We start from the raw sequence: 14,333 nt of genomic DNA, 5'->3' as shown, positions 1-14,333 counted from the left end.
GCCGACCCCCGCGGGTTATCCAGACCAGCCAGATAGGAGGCCCCGGGCCGAGGCGGGGGGGGGACAGGGGACACCGGGGAGGGGGGGGGGGGACACGGGGGGGACCCAGGCGTCGGGGGCCCCCCGGGAGGGTCGGGGGGGGCTGCGGTTCTCGTGTCATCTGTGCAGACATGTCAGTGGCGTGTGCGGGGCCCCCCCGCCGCCGGCCCGGCCGAAGGCACCGCGGCGGGGGGGGCAGGCCGGGGGCGCACACGCGTGTCGGGGCGCGCACAAGTCCCAGGGTGCGCGTCCCCCATCGGGGTGCCCACGCGTGTCGGGGTGCCCACGTGGGTGTCACGGGGGGCAGGTAGGTACCGGGTTGCATACGGGTGCCCCCCCGGGGGGGGCACATGGATACCGATGGGGGGAGCACACGGGTGCCCGGGGAGGCGCGCGGATGCACGCGGGGACCTCGAGGAGCACCCAGGGGGGTGTGCAGGCACCCAATGGCACCCACAAGCACCCGTGGGGGGGCCTGCAGGCACCCAGGGGTGCCGGAGCTGCATCCAACCAGCCATGGCTGCATACGGGCACCCACGGGTGCACCAGGCACCCAGGGGTGTATTCAGGCACCCAAGAGCACCCAAGGGTGCACAGCAGTACTCAAGGATGTATTCAGAAACCCAGGAGCACCCAAGGGCGCACAGGAGCACCCAAGGCTGCATTTGGTCACCCAGGAGCACCCAAGGGTGCATAGGAGCACCCAAGGCTTCTGCGTTCAGGAACCCAGGAGCACCCAAGGGTGCACAGGAGCACCCAAGGCTGCGTTCGGGCACCCAAGGGTGCACAGGAGCACCCAAGGCTGCGTTTAGGCACCCAGGAGCACCCAAGGGTGCACAGGAGCACCCAAGGCTGCGTTCGGGCACCCACGAGCACCCAAGGCTGCATTCGGGCACTCAAGGCTGCGTGAGCGCACGTGAGCACCCAGGAGCGCACGGGGATGGCGAGGACCCGGGGCTGTCTCCGAGCACCCTAGGGTGCTGCCCGCCCCCTGCCCCCCCTCTAGACGGTGCTCTCGAGCATCCAGTGGGTGCTGCCGAAGGAGGGGCGCAGGGTGGGGGCCGCGTCGGGCAGGTCGAGGCGCGGCAGCGAGCCATGGCGCCGAGTCCGTGCGCGCCGCGGGTAGCTGTGGCTAGGGAAGAGCCCCCGCGCCCCCCCTGCGGCAGCACCCATGGGTGCCGGGGGCGGGAGGGTGGGGGGCAGCAGCGGTGGCGGCGGCGGCGGCGGCTCCGGCTCGGGGGGTCTGTGGGTGCCGTTGGTCTGGGAGCAGACGCTGGCGACGGCAGCGGGGGGGCGGCGGGCGGCCGCCGCCTTGTAGCGGGCGGTGAGGATGAGGATGAAGACGAGGACGGAGGCGGCGATGGCGGCGCCGATGACGATGATGACGGTGCCCCCCAAAAAATGGGGTCGGGGGAGGGCGGCGCAGCCGGGGGCCCCCCCGGCCGTGGCGAAGCGGACGCAGCCGAGGGCGCGGGCGGTGGGCAGCGCCGTCGCCCCCTCGGCGTAGAGCGCCGAGACGCAGAGGTCGTACTCGCGCCCCGCCGCCAGGTCCCGCAGCACGAAGCTCCGGCTGGAGGGCGGCAGCAGCCTGGGGGGGCACGGAGGGTGTCAGAGGGGGGGGACATGGCCCCGGGGCGCACGCGCCTACGGGGCGCGACGCGGTGGCACGGGCGGGCAATGCCGCGTGGCTCCATGTGCTCCCGGGCAATGGCGTGCGGTGCCGTGCAACGCCACATGACACTGGGAGGTGCCCCACGGCGCCCTGCGATGCCCCACGGCCCCATGCTGTGCCCCACGGCGCCCCGCGATGCCAGGCAACGTCCCAGGCTGCCGTGCAATGCCCCTGTGCCCCCCAGCGCAACGCGGGGAAATGCACCCGAACCCCACGCCCTGCAGCCCCCCAGAGCCCCCCAGGACCCCTCAGAGCCCCCCCGGAACCTCCAGAGCCCCTCCTCGAGCCCCCCAGGAACCTCCCAAGACCCCCTGAGCCCCCCAGGACCCTCAGAGCCCCCCCGAGCCCCCCAGGAACCCCCAGAGCCTCCCCGAGCTCCCCAGGACCCCTCAGACCCCCCCCCGAGCCCCCCAGGACCCCCCCCTGCGGGCACCCACCTGTAGACGAGGGAGTCGTCGAGGGAGCTGTTGTACTGGATCTGGAACATGCGGATGCCGGGGACGTGGCGCTGGGGCAGCCAGCGGATGCGCGCCGAGGAGGCCGTCAGCTCGGCCGCCACGATGCGCCGCTCACCCGCCACCCGCGACTCGTTGCCGCCGGCACGAGCCATGTCAGAAGGACCAGGCCCGGCTTCGGCGTCCTCGTCCCCGTCGCCACGAGGGACAGGCAGCGGCAGGACGGCCACCTGCACCCGGGCGGCCGCCTCGCCAGCGGCGTTGGAGGCGACGCAGGTGAAGGCGCCGTGGTCGCGGAGCGTGGCCACCCGCAGCTCCAAGGAGCCGTCGGGACGGACGGCGCGGCGTGACCCGTTCTGCACCAACCGCCCATCAGGACCCAACCAATGCAGCGCCGGCGGTGGGTCACCGGCGGCAGCGCAACCCAACCGTAAGGGTTGACCTTCTAACACGGCGGCGGGGTCAGCGGCCGCTCCGGCGATGGCCGGCGCCCGGCACGCCAGCTCCTCCTCCGGCACGGCCCAGAGCAGGCGTCCGGCAAGCGGCGGCGGCGAGGCGCAGCTCTCCAACCGGCCCGGCTGCGCCAACCGGCGCAACCACAGCAGCTCACAGTTGCAATGCAAAGGGTTCCCCCCCGCCGCCAAACTGGGTCCCGGCGGTCCCGGCACCGGCGGTAACGCCCGTAAGCGGTTGGCGGTGAGGTCCAACCGTGCCAAGCGGGGTAACCGCGCCACCGCCCCGGCGGGGACCCGCTCCAAGAGGTTGTGATCCAAGGTGAGGGTGGCCAAACTGGCCATGCCGGCCACCGCCTCCCACGGCAAGGCTGGCAAATTGTTATGGGAGAGGTCGAGATCCTCCACCGTGGCGGCGAAGGCGGCGAAGGCGGCGGGTTCGATGGCGGCCAGTTGGTTGTTGGCCAAGATGAGGTGGCGGAGGCTGGCCAAGCCCCGCAGCTGCGCCCCGCTCAGCGCCGGCAGCCGGTTGCCGTCCAGGTGGAGGGCGCGGAGGGCGCGGAGGTCAGCGAAGGCGCCGGGCGCCAACCGGCGCAGCCCGTTGCGGGAGAGGGTGAGGTGGACCAGGCTGCTCATGTTGGCGAAGTCCGCGCGTCCCACGGCGCCGATGAAGTTGTCGGCGAGACGCAGCTCCACGGCGGCGCGGTCCAGGGTGGGGGGCACGGCCAGGAGGCCGGTGCGGGCGCAGAGGAGGGTGGGGTTGGGGGCGGCCGCCGGGCAGAGGCAGCGGGGGGGGCAGCGGTGGGACCCCGCCACCGCCCCCAGCATCACCAGGGGCACCAGCAGCTTCGCCATCCTCCGCCGGCCCCGGCGGCGCCTGCGGGGAGGGGGAACAGGGTCAGGCCGTGGGGCAGGATCGGGCCCGGGGGGGCAGGATCGGTGCCGTGGGGGGACCCCACCCGATCCCCTGGGAGCCGTGAGATCCCGCGTGATCCCCTGGGATCCGTGTGGTCCCGTGAGATCCCACATGATCCCGTGCGATCCCGTGCGATCCCATGAGATCCCGTGTGCCCTGTGTGTACCCATGAGATCCTGGGAGATCCCACATGATCCCATGTGATCCCGTGCGATCCCGTGCAATCCCATGAGATCCTGTGCGATCCCATGAGATCCCGTGCGCCCTGTGTGTACCCATGAGATCCTGGGAGATCCCACATGATCCCGTGTGATCCCGTGCGATCCCGTGTGCTCCTGTGCGATCCCATGAGATCCCATGCGATCCCATGAGATCCCGTGCGCCCTGTGTGTACCCATGAGATCCTGGGAGATCCCATGAGATCCCATGGGATCCCGTTACCTCCTCTCAGGGCTCCATGTCGGTCCCGTCCGGGCGTCGCCGCGGGGCCTGTGGGGACAGGGGATGGGCCAGTACAGACCAGTACCCACCAGTACAGACCAGTATGGTTCCGTCTACCCCAGTATGGCCCCATACAGACCCTTCTGCGCCAGTACAGACCAGCAGAGCCCAGTACAGGCCAGTACAACCCAGTATGGCTCCAGACACCTCAGTATGGCCCAGAACAGCCCAGTATGACTCCATACACCCCAGAACAGCCCAGTACAGCCCAGTATAGCCCACTATGGCCCAGTACAGGCCAGTACAGACCAACACAGCCCAGTACAGCCCAGTGTCATATGCCATATGACCCATTACAGTCTAATAAGGTCCAGCACAGCCCAGTATGGCCCAGTACAACCCAGTACAGCCCAGTAGGAACCAGTACAGGCTGCACAGCTCAGCATGGACCAGTGCAAGCCCATACGGACCAGTACAAGCCCGTACAGCCCTGTAGGGACCAGTACAACCCAGTATGGGCCAGCACATCCTAGTACAGTCGAGGATGGCCCAGCATGGCCCGGTATGGCCCAGTACAGCCCAGCATGGCCCGGTATGGTCCACTACAATCCCGTACAGCCCAGTATAAGCCAGTACAGACCAGGACAGCCCAGCAGAACACGATATGGAACGGTATGGATCAGTATGGCCCAGCACGGCCCAGCACAGCCCAGTACGGACCAGTACAAGCCAGTATGGGCCAGTACAGGCCAACACAGCCCACTATGGCCCAGCACAGCCCAGTACATCCCAGGATGTATGAGCAGTACAGTCCAGTATGGCCCAGCACATGCCAGTACAGCTCAGCTTGGCCCAGTACAGACCAACACGGCCCAGTAGAGCCCCGCACAACCAGTACAAGCCAATGTGGTCCGGAACAGCCCAGCATGGCCCAGTATGGACCAGTAGGGGACTGCATGGCCCAGCACAGACCGGTATGGGACAGCCCAGCCCAGTATGACCCAGTACAGACCAGAACGGGACAGCCCAGCCCAGTGTGGCCCAGTACAGACCAGTATGGGACTGCATGGCCCAGTACAGACCCAGTACAGCCCAGTACGGGACTGCACGGCCCAGTATGACCCAGTACAGACCAGAACGGGACAGCCCAGCCCAGTGTGGCCCAGTACAGACCAGTATGGGACTGCATGGCCCAGTACAGACCCAGTACAGCCCAGTACGGGACTGCACGGCCCAGTATGACCCAGTACAGACCAGAACGGGACAGCCCAGCCCAGTATGGCCCAGTATGGCCCAGTATGGGACTGCACAGCCCAGTACAGCCCAGTACGGGACTGCACGGCCCAGAATGGACCAGTACAGACCAGCACAGGACAGCACAACCCAGGGACCGCCCCCCGGTGCCTCCCCCAGCCCCCGGTGCCCCCCCCCCGCCTCCGTAACCACCCCCTCTCCGGTGCCCCCCCCCACCGTAACCACCCCCCCGGTACCCCGACCCCCGGTAACCGCCCCCCCCCGTCCTCGCCCCCCCCCCGGTCCCTCCCGGTGAAGCCCCCCGGTACCTGGGGGGGGGCTCAGCCCACGGACGCTCCCATCGCGGCTCCGAGCACGGCACCGGCCCGGGGAGGGGGGGGCGCACCGGGCCCGGTCAGGCCTCGCCCCGCCGGGGGGCCATGGGCGGGGAGGGGGGGGCACCGGCAGCGGGGGGGGCACCCGGGGAGGGGGGGCACCGGGCCCGGCTGTAGCGGGGTTGGGGAGGGGCGATGGGATGGGGGAATGCCGGTACCGGCGGGGGAGCACCGGGATGGCGGGGCGGGGATGCGGGGGGGGTACCGGGATGCCGCGGGGGGGGTACCGGGGCGCGGGCCCGGGCTGATGGCGGCGGGGCGGCCCCGGGCGGGTGCCGGTGCCGGTGCAGCCCCGGTCCCGCCGGCACAGGCCGCCGCCGCCGCTCGGAGCCGCAGAGCCGCCGGGGCGGGGCGGGGCGGGGCGGGGCGGGGCCGGCGGGAGGGCCCACGGCCCCACGGACGGACCCACGGACGGACCCCCAGAGGGGCGGGACGGGCTCTGCTCCCCCGCACCGGCGGGGCCCCGGAGCCACCGGCCCCTCTGTCCGTCGGTCCTGTCCCCGTCCGTCTGTCCTCCCCCAGCCCTCGGCCCTCCCTCCCTCCGTCTGTCTGTCTGTCCGTTCTTCCCTCCCTCCCTCCGTCTGTCTGTCCGTCCTTCCCTCCCTCCCTCCGTCTGTCTGTCTGTCCTTCCCTCCCTCCCTCCGTCTGTCTGTCCTTCTCTCCCTCTCTCCATCCCTCTCTCCATCCCCCCATCTGTCTGTCTGTCCTTCCCTCCCTCCATCTGTCCCTCTCTCCCTCCGTCTCTCCATCCCTCCCTCCCTCCCTCCATCTCCCCATCCCTCCCTCTGTCCGTCCCTCCGTCCCTCTGTCCCTCTCCCCGTTGTGGACGCGCCAGGGACGTGGGGGACGTGTGGCCGGAGCCATTGGGGATATTGGGGACAGCGGGGACAGATATTGGGGACAGCGGGGACAGGCTGGAGGAGACGGGGTGCTGGGGATACTGGGGGGTATGGGCTAGGGACACTGGGGACATGGGGAGACGTGGGCTGGGGACACTGGGGGACATTGGAGACACTGGGGACACACTAGGGACACTGGGGGACACTGGGGAAACCTGAGGGACACTGGGGACGTGGGCTGGGGACACTGGGGGACACACTGGGGACACTGGGGACACTGGGGGACATGGGCTGGGGACACACGGGGGACAGTAGGGCCACTGGGGCCACTGGGGACTCATGAGGGACACTGGGGACACTGGGGGACACACTGGGGGACACTGGGGACTCACTGGGGACACTGGGGGACATGGGCTGGGGACACACGGGGACAGTAGGGCCACTGGGGACACACTGGGGGACACTGGGGGACACTGGGGACACACTGGGGGGCACTGGGGGACACTGGGGACTCACTGGGGACACTGGGGGACACACTGGGGACCGGGGTCATGCGCCCCGTGGTCAGGCCCCCCCGAGTCACGGACCCACAGCCCCGCCCCCACAGGCCCGCCCACAGCCCCACCCTGAAAGCCCCACCTCCTTAAGCCCCGCCCCTCGAGCCCCGCCCTCTTTCCAGGGCCAGGCGCCCGGGAGCGGGAGGGGGCGGGGTGTAGTCGAGGGGGCGTGGCCCAGGGAGGGGGCGTGGTACAGGCTCAGAGGGGGCGTGGGCAGAGACGGGGCGTGGCCTCGGGAGGGACGTGGCAGGAGGGAGGGGGCGTGGCCGGCGCAAAGGGGAGGGAGGGGCCGCGCTGCGGCGCTTGCCTCCTCCCCGCCCCACGCGCGCCGCGAGCACCGCCCCCGTGCTCCCATTGGCAGCGCCGCGGTCCAATGGCGAGGCGGGGCGGGGCCGCGATAGGCGGACAACCCGCCGCCGGAAGCGGCCGTCCCACCTCGCCGCCCTCCCATTGGCTGCGGCCGTGCTGCTGGCGGAAGGGGTGGGGCGCTGCGGCGGGTGCATGCGCAGTGGTGCGGTGACGCACCGTGCGTGCCGTGCGCGCTGACGTTGCGCGGCGGCGACGGCGCCTCCGAGTGCGGCTGCGGCGGCGGCGGTGAGTGAGGGGCGGCCCCGGGCCCGGCCGCAGCTCCCGGGCCCCGCCTCGGGCCTGGCCCCAGCCCCGACCCCCAGCCCTGGGGCTCCGGGCCCTCCCCGCGGCCGCCGGGCCTGGGCCGCCCCCGGCGCGGCCTCCCCGGCCGGGCCCTGGCTGCCCGCCCCTCCCCCCCCCCCCGTACCGGTACCGAGCCCCGGCCCCACCGGGCCCGGTCCCCCCGCCCCGGCCCCTTCGTCCTCCCTGACGGCGCTGGGAGCGCCCCGCTCCCGGCTCTGCCCGCTTCGCCCGCCGGGAGCGCGCTGAAGGGCCCCGGGACCCCCCTGCGCCCGGGTCCGCCCCGTTCCACGGCCCCGCGGTCCCCCACAGCCCCTTCGGCTGCTCCCGCGGCCGCTTCCCCCTCCCCCTCTTCCGGCGCGTCGGGTACTGCTGGGCTGGAGCCGGGCACCGGCGGCCGATCCGAGGGGGTCCCGTGTCTCCCCGGGCTGGGCGGGGCGGGGGATCCCTTCCCTGCCTCTCGGGAGTGGGTACGGAGGGAGCGGGCACCCCCGGGCGGTCTCGGTTGTCCTGGCAGGGCTGAACTGGCACCCTGAGATGCTCCCGGTCGCGCGGGGGGGTCCCCGTCCCCGCCGGGGGGGTTCTGCGGGGGTGCCTGTCCCCGCGGGGGGTCCCCGGGCCTGACACCGGCCCGTCTCCTCTCTCTCCGCAGGGATCTGTAGGGCTCTCCCACGGGAACGCAGCCAGGGGGCCCGGCCGGAGCCGTCGGGGCTTTGCGCCCCCCTCCATGCCCGCCCTGGCCCGGGGGGGCACCGACTCCTCAGTCAGGCCCCGTGGGGGCCCCCGCCGCGGCCGCCGCATCGCCGCCATGTGAGGGGGGGGGCACGGCCGGCCCCGCGTCTCCCCCTCCCCTCCCCGCCGCCGTGAGCCCCCCCGGCACCGCCATGATGTTCCGGGATCAGGTGGGGATCGTGGCGGGGTGGTTCAAGGGCTGGAACGAGTGCGAGCAGACGGTGGCTCTGCTCTCGCTGCTGAAGCGCGTCACCCGCACCCAGGCCCGCTTCCTCCAGCTCTGCCTCGAGCACTCGCTGGCCGACTGCGCCGACATCCACCTCCTCGAGGCTGAGGCCAACAGCGCCGGTGAGTTGCGGCGGGGGGGGGGGCTCCCCGGGTGGACGGGGGGCTCCGTGGGGACCCGCAAGGCTCCCTGGGTGCCCCGTGGGGCTTTGCGGAGCCCTCAAGGGCTCTCACTGCGCCCGGCGGGTCTCCACACGTCATCCTGGCACCCCCCCAAGGGCTCCTCGCATGGTCCGGGGTGCCCCGTGGGAGCTTTACAGGGACCCCAAGAGCTCCCTTGGTGCCTGGAGGGCCTCCTGGCCTCCCCCCAGGGCTCTCTCTTTGTCTCTGGGCACCTGTGGGGTGCCAAGGGGGGGTCTCCCTGTGCGTGCCTGGACAATTAGGGGGGCTGATGGGTCTCCCATCTTCCTTGGGGAAAATTGGGGGATTTTCTCCCTAATTTTAGCCCCCTGCATTTGCCCCGGGATAGATTTGCTCCCCATTTCCACCCTGGGCGTGATAGTTTAGTGGACGCAGCCTCGTCCCCTCCTGGGTGCCGTCCCCCCGGGGCTGTGCGGTGACACCGACACCCCCCTCACCCCTTTTGCCCCCCCCTCAGCCGCCATCAGCCAGTGGCCGCAGGAGCCGGCGGAGGCGGCGGTGGCCCTGCTCCTGGCCCACCTCCCGCTCCTGCAGCCGGGGAACGCTGCCGCCAAGGCCGAGTACATGAAGCGGCTGCAGAAGATCCTGGCGTACGCCATCGAGAGCAACCGCTGCGTGGAGGAGAGCCGGCAGCTCCTCTCCTACGCCCTCATCCACCCCGCCACCACCCTGGACGACCGCAGCGCCCTGGCCCTCTGGTTGGGCCACTTGGAGGAACGTTTGGCCGGCGGCAGTGGCCCCCCGGCGCGACCCCCTCGCCCCGACGCCCCTCGGCGGCCGCCGCCTCCCCACGAGTGGCCCGAGCACGCAGCCCCCGAGCTGGGGCCGGCCTGGCCCGAGGCGGCCCCCCGGGAGAACGGGCACCCGCCCTTCCACCCCACTGCCAGCGGCAACGGCCTGGGGGGAGCGGGTGAGCGGGGACAGGGGTTGGGGGGGACAGGGAGGGGACAGAGGGGCTGGGAAGGGGCCTGGGGGGATGTTGAGGGCTGAGGAGGGGCTGGGGGGGACGACAGGGAGGGGTCTGGAGGGGACAAGGGTGCTGAGGAGGGATCTGGGGGGGACGTTAAGGGCTGAGGAGGGGTTGGGGGGGGCACGGAAGGGTCTGGGGAGGACAAGAGGGCTGGGAAGGGGCCTGGGGGGATGTTGAGGGCCATGGGGGAGAGGGAGGGGGATTAAGTGCTGAGGACGGACTTGGGGGGGGACAGGGAGGGGTCTGGTGGGGACTTGGGTGTCCAGAGAGGGGATCTGGGGGGTAGAGGGGAGCGTGGGGGGCTGGAGGGGTTGGGGAGGGGGACAGGCAGGGGGCACAGGGACCTGGGGGGGAAATTAAGGGCTGAGGAAGGGGCTGGAGGGGACGGACGGATGAATGGACGGACACGGGGGGCTGGGGGGGTGTCCCGCAGAGGGGACCCGGGCGTCCGGGTGCCCAGGCCCACCCTGACCCCCCGCTCCCCGCAGCTCTGCCCTGCCAGCTGCACCCCAGCCCGCTGAAGCGCTCCCTCTCGCTGGTGCCCGGCAGTCCCCAGGGAGGGGGAAACGAGTGGCCAGGGGGGGGTGACGAGCCCGCCGTCCCCGTCCCCCCCCGCCCCGCCTTCGGGGACCACGCGCCCCTCTCGCCCCAGAGCAGCGTGGCCTCCTCGGGCAGCGAGCAGACGGAGGAGCCGGCCGGCGGCCGCAACACCTTCCAGGAGGACGGCAGCGGCATGAAAGGTGGGGGCCGGGGCACCCGTGGGTGGCGTGGGGGGGCCGTGGGGACCTGTCACCTGACGGCCACGCCCGTGTCACCTCCCCCCCCCCAAAGATGTCCCCTCCTGGCTGAAGAGCCTGCGGCTGCACAAGTACGCGGCGCTCTTCTCCCAAATGACGTACGAGGAGATGATGACGCTGACGGAGCATCACCTCGAGTCGCAGGTGAGCCGGGGTCTTTCCCCTGTGGTGTTGTCCCTCCCCCGTGTCCCCACCACCCCCCGGACGAGGGGACAAACCCCCCCGCCCCGCCTGTCCCTCCTTGTCCCTGCAGAACGTCACCAAGGGCGCGCGGCACAAGATCGCCCTCAGCATCCAGAAGCTGCGGGAGCGGCAGAGCGTCCTCAGGGCGCTGGAGAAGGTGTGGCACGGTGTGGCTGGTGGCCGTCTGGTCCCCAGGGGTGGCACGGTGTGGCTGGTGGCTCTCAGGTCCCCAGGGGTGGCACGGGGTGGCCCTGGTCACCTTCTGCATCCTGAGGGCTGGCGCAGGGTGTCCCCGGTACCCCCCTCATGTCCCCAGGGGTGGCGCGGGGCGTCTCCAATGTCTCCCTGTGTCCCCAGGGGTGGCGTGGGGCGTCCCTGGTCCCCCTGCCGTGTCCCTGTGTCCCCAGGGATGGTGCGGGGTGTCCCCTGGTCATACCCCCGCCGTGTCCCTGTGTCCCCAGGGGTGGCGCGGGGCGTCTCCAATGTCCCCCTGTGTCCCCAGGGGTGGCGCGGGGCGTCTCCAATGTCCCCCTGTGTCCCCAGGGGTGGCGCGGGGCGTCTCCAATGTCCCCCTGTGTCCCCAGGGGTGGCGCGGGGCGTCTCCAATGTCCCCCTGTGTCCCCAGGGGTGGCGCGGGGCGTCCCTGGTCCCCCTGCCGTGTCCCTGTGTCCCCAGGGATGGCACGGGGTGTCCCCTGGTCATACCCCCACCACGTCCCTGTGTCCCCAGGGGTAGCACGGGGTGTCCCCTGGTCATACCCCCACCACGTCCCTGTGTCCCCAGGGCTGGCACGGGGTGTCCCCTGGTCATACCCCACCATGTCCCTGTGTCCCCAGGGCTGGCACGGGGTGTCCCTGATCCCCCCGAGGTCCCCACGTCCCACCTCTCATCCCCCACGTGTCCCCCCTCCCTGTCCTACGTGTCCCCGGTCCCCGCAGGACATCCTGGAGGGGGGCAACCTGTGGACAGCGCTGCAGGAGCTCCAGCAGATCATGGTGACCCCCATCAAGGCCTTCCGGCCCCCCCCGGCCGCCCCCCCCCCCAAACGGCACCCCTGACGGGGCCCCCCCGGGGGCCACCGATGCCTTCGCCCCCCACCCGGCCGCCGACGCCGAAGCCCCCGCCGCCCCCGTCCCCGACGGGGACATCCCAGGGCAGTTCACCCGCGTCATGGGCAAAGGTGAGCCCCCCCCCCCCCCCCCCGGCTTCCTTCGAGGGGGGGTCCCACGGTGCTGGGGCAGGGTGCCCGGGTGCCTGGGTTCCTCCCTGACCCCCCCTCAGTGTGCACCCAGCTGCTGGTGTCGCGGCCGGACGAGGAGAACATCACCAGTTACCTCCAGCTCCTCGAGAAGTGCCTGAGCCACGAGGTAGGGCAGGGCCTGGGGGGGGGTCGGGGGGGGCCACGGGGCCCTACGCCCCCCCCCACCGCGTCCGTGTGTCCCCCCAGGCGTTCACGGAGACGCAGAAGAAGAGGCTCCTCTCCTGGAAGCAGCAGGTCCTGAAGCTGCTCCGCGCCTTCCCCAAGAAGGTGCCGCTCGACGGCCCGGGCTATCGGCCCCCCAAGGGGTAGGTGGGGGGGGGCGGGGGGGGCTGGGGACCCCCACCCCGGTCGCCCCACGCACCCCCGTCCCCTTGGCACCCCCTCCCTGTCCCCCAGTTTGCCCTTCTTGGGGGGTTCAGGACCCCCCGGCTGCTGCGTTTACACCCTTGGGGCTCCCCTGGGGGGCTCTTGCCCCCACCAAGTGCCTTATTCCCTGCCTTGTGCCCCCCCAATGCACGATTCCCCCCCCCCAATTTGGGGGTGTCTGATGGGGTCTCGCCTCCCCCAGGACACCCCTGTGCCCTAATTTGTCCCCTGGGTGCCCCATTTCCCCCCCTCCGAGGGTTGGGTGCCTCATTTTCCCCCGGGGGGGTCTCTGGGTGACCCCAGGGTGAGCCCCTGGGGCTGGGGGGGAGCTGGGGGGGGTCAGTGTCATCCTGACACCCCCCCCATGTCCCCGTCCGCCCCCAGCTGGGCCTTCGGCTCCAACTCGCTCCCCATAGCTGGCTCTGTGGGGGGGGCGGGGGGGCGGCGGGGGCAGCGCCCCTTCGCGTTGCCCCCCCGCGCGCTGCCCCCCACCCGCCTGGGGCTGCTGGGGCCTGCCGGGGGGGCCCCCGCCCCCCGGCCCCCTCTCGGCGGCCCCCCCCTCGGCACCCAGGGACGCCAGGTGGGTCACGGGGACGGGTGCTCGGCTGCTTTGGGGGGGGCTCTGGGGTCCATGGGGCACTGGGAGGAGGGTCCGGGGGGCGGGGGGGGGCGAATGCTGAGCATTGGGTGGGGGGGATCCTGGGGTCCCGGGGATTTGGGGGGGGTCCTAGGGGTCGGGGGGGCGGATTCTGGGGGATTTGGAGGTGGGGGGGTCTTAGGGGCTGGGGGGGCAGATGCTGGGGTCCCGGGGGATGTTGGGGGGGGCTGGATGAATTTGGGGTGCGTTGTTGGGGGGGGGGCAGACACTGGGATTCTTTTGCTGAGGGCGGGGGCTCCTTCACCCTGGGAAGGGAATGGGGACCCCAGACCCTGGGGGTCCTTTTGGGGGGGGACACACCTCCTGGATGCCAGCATCCCTGTGTTGGGGTCCCCCCCCCTAATAAATACCCTGTCTCCCCCCCCAGAGCCTGTGGTTCGGCAGCGGGGGGGCCGGGGGCTCCCCGGGGAGCCGCAGCGCGGTGCAGCGCACCCACTCGCTGCCCGTCCACACCTCTCCCCAGGCCCTGCTCGCCTTCCCCCAGGGTAGGTCTGGGGGGGCCCCGGGGGGGCCCCGAAAGTGGGGGACCATGCTGGGGGAGGGGGTGGACCTGCCCACACCCCCCCCAGGGGTGGGGGAGGATGTTTCGGACGACACTTGGGGGGGGTGCAGGATGGTTGGACCCCCCCCAGGAGGTCTTGGGGGGGGTCAGGGTGCCCGGGACCCCACCTTCATCCCTGTGCCCCCCCATGTGTCCCCCCCCAGAGTGTCCCCTCCCTGGCACTGACCTGGAGATCAACCCCACGCTGGAGTCGCTGTGCCTGAGCATGACGGAGCACGCGCTGGGCGGTGAGGGGGGGCACACAGGGACGGGGGGGGGCACACAGGGATGGGGGGGGCACACAGAGACGGGGGGGGGTGGCCGGGATGGGGGGGGAGCGAAAAGGCACAGGTGAACTTGGGGGGGGACAAAAGGGGACAAGGGTGGGGGGGGATGGAGGGACACGCGAGGGGACCCGGCCCCCCCGCAGGTGCCCCCTGACACCCCCCCACCCCCCCGCAGATGGCACAGACAAGACCTCCACCATCTGATGGCGCCGCCCCCCTCCCCAAATAGGGGGGTCACACCCTTAACACCCCCCCCCCCCGGGGGGGGGCACCCCCTCCATGACCAGTCACCCTCAGTGCCCCCCCGGGGGAGACCCTAAAATAAGCAGGGGGGGGAATTAACCCCCCTGCCCCCCCCTCCCCAGGCCGGGGGGGAGGGGCGCAGGGCCCCCGCGAGGGAGGGGCTCCTCGGGCCAATGACCTCGCGGGGGGGCGGGGGGGGGGCTGCGTTGACACTACAGGGGC

The 14,333-nt window shown here is 72.0% G+C and overlaps 2 protein-coding genes across 2 annotated transcripts; one reads left to right on the top strand and one right to left on the bottom strand.

Annotated features, from left to right (window-relative positions):
• Positions 1–1,041: 1,041 nt before the first annotated feature.
• On the bottom strand, positions 1,042–3,473 carry LRFN1 (leucine rich repeat and fibronectin type III domain containing 1). The gene is made up of 2 exons (XM_059833185.1): positions 2,149–3,473; positions 1,042–1,627 (listed from the first exon to the last, which is right to left on the bottom strand). Exons 1-2 carry the CDS (start codon positions 3,471–3,473, stop codon positions 1,042–1,044), a joined length of 1,911 nt encoding a protein of 636 aa, XP_059689168.1.
• Positions 3,474–8,531: 5,058 nt separating this feature from the next.
• On the top strand, positions 8,532–14,255 carry SAMD4B (sterile alpha motif domain containing 4B). Its single transcript, XM_059833168.1, is given in 13 exon segments — positions 8,532–8,727; positions 9,263–9,715; positions 10,264–10,515; positions 10,607–10,716; positions 10,826–10,912; positions 11,694–11,809; positions 11,811–11,935; positions 12,037–12,122; positions 12,203–12,321; positions 12,767–12,962; positions 13,408–13,525; positions 13,746–13,829; positions 14,044–14,255. Coding segments are annotated over 13 exon segments (1,971 nt in total). The 3' UTR covers positions 14,073–14,255.
• The last annotated feature ends 78 nt before the right edge of the window (positions 14,256–14,333 follow it).

Source organism: Gavia stellata, chromosome 41, assembly GCF_030936135.1.
Source record: "Gavia stellata isolate bGavSte3 chromosome 41, bGavSte3.hap2, whole genome shotgun sequence".
In the NCBI taxonomy this organism is placed as follows: domain Eukaryota; kingdom Metazoa; phylum Chordata; class Aves; order Gaviiformes; family Gaviidae; genus Gavia; species Gavia stellata.
Note: the sequence above shows the minus strand (reverse complement) of the source record. Positions and strands in the feature narration are given on the sequence as shown.

Excerpts from the sequence above, each read along its gene's own strand:
- LRFN1 (XM_059833185.1), bottom strand. The coding sequence starts at position 3,473 with ATGGCGAAGCTGCTGGTGCCCCTGGTGATGCTGGGGGCGGTGGCGGGG. Across the intron at positions 1,628-2,148 it reads GACGACTCCCTCGTCTACAG|GCTGCTGCCGCCCTCCAGCC; the intron begins GTGGGTGCCCGC and ends GTGCCCCCCCAG.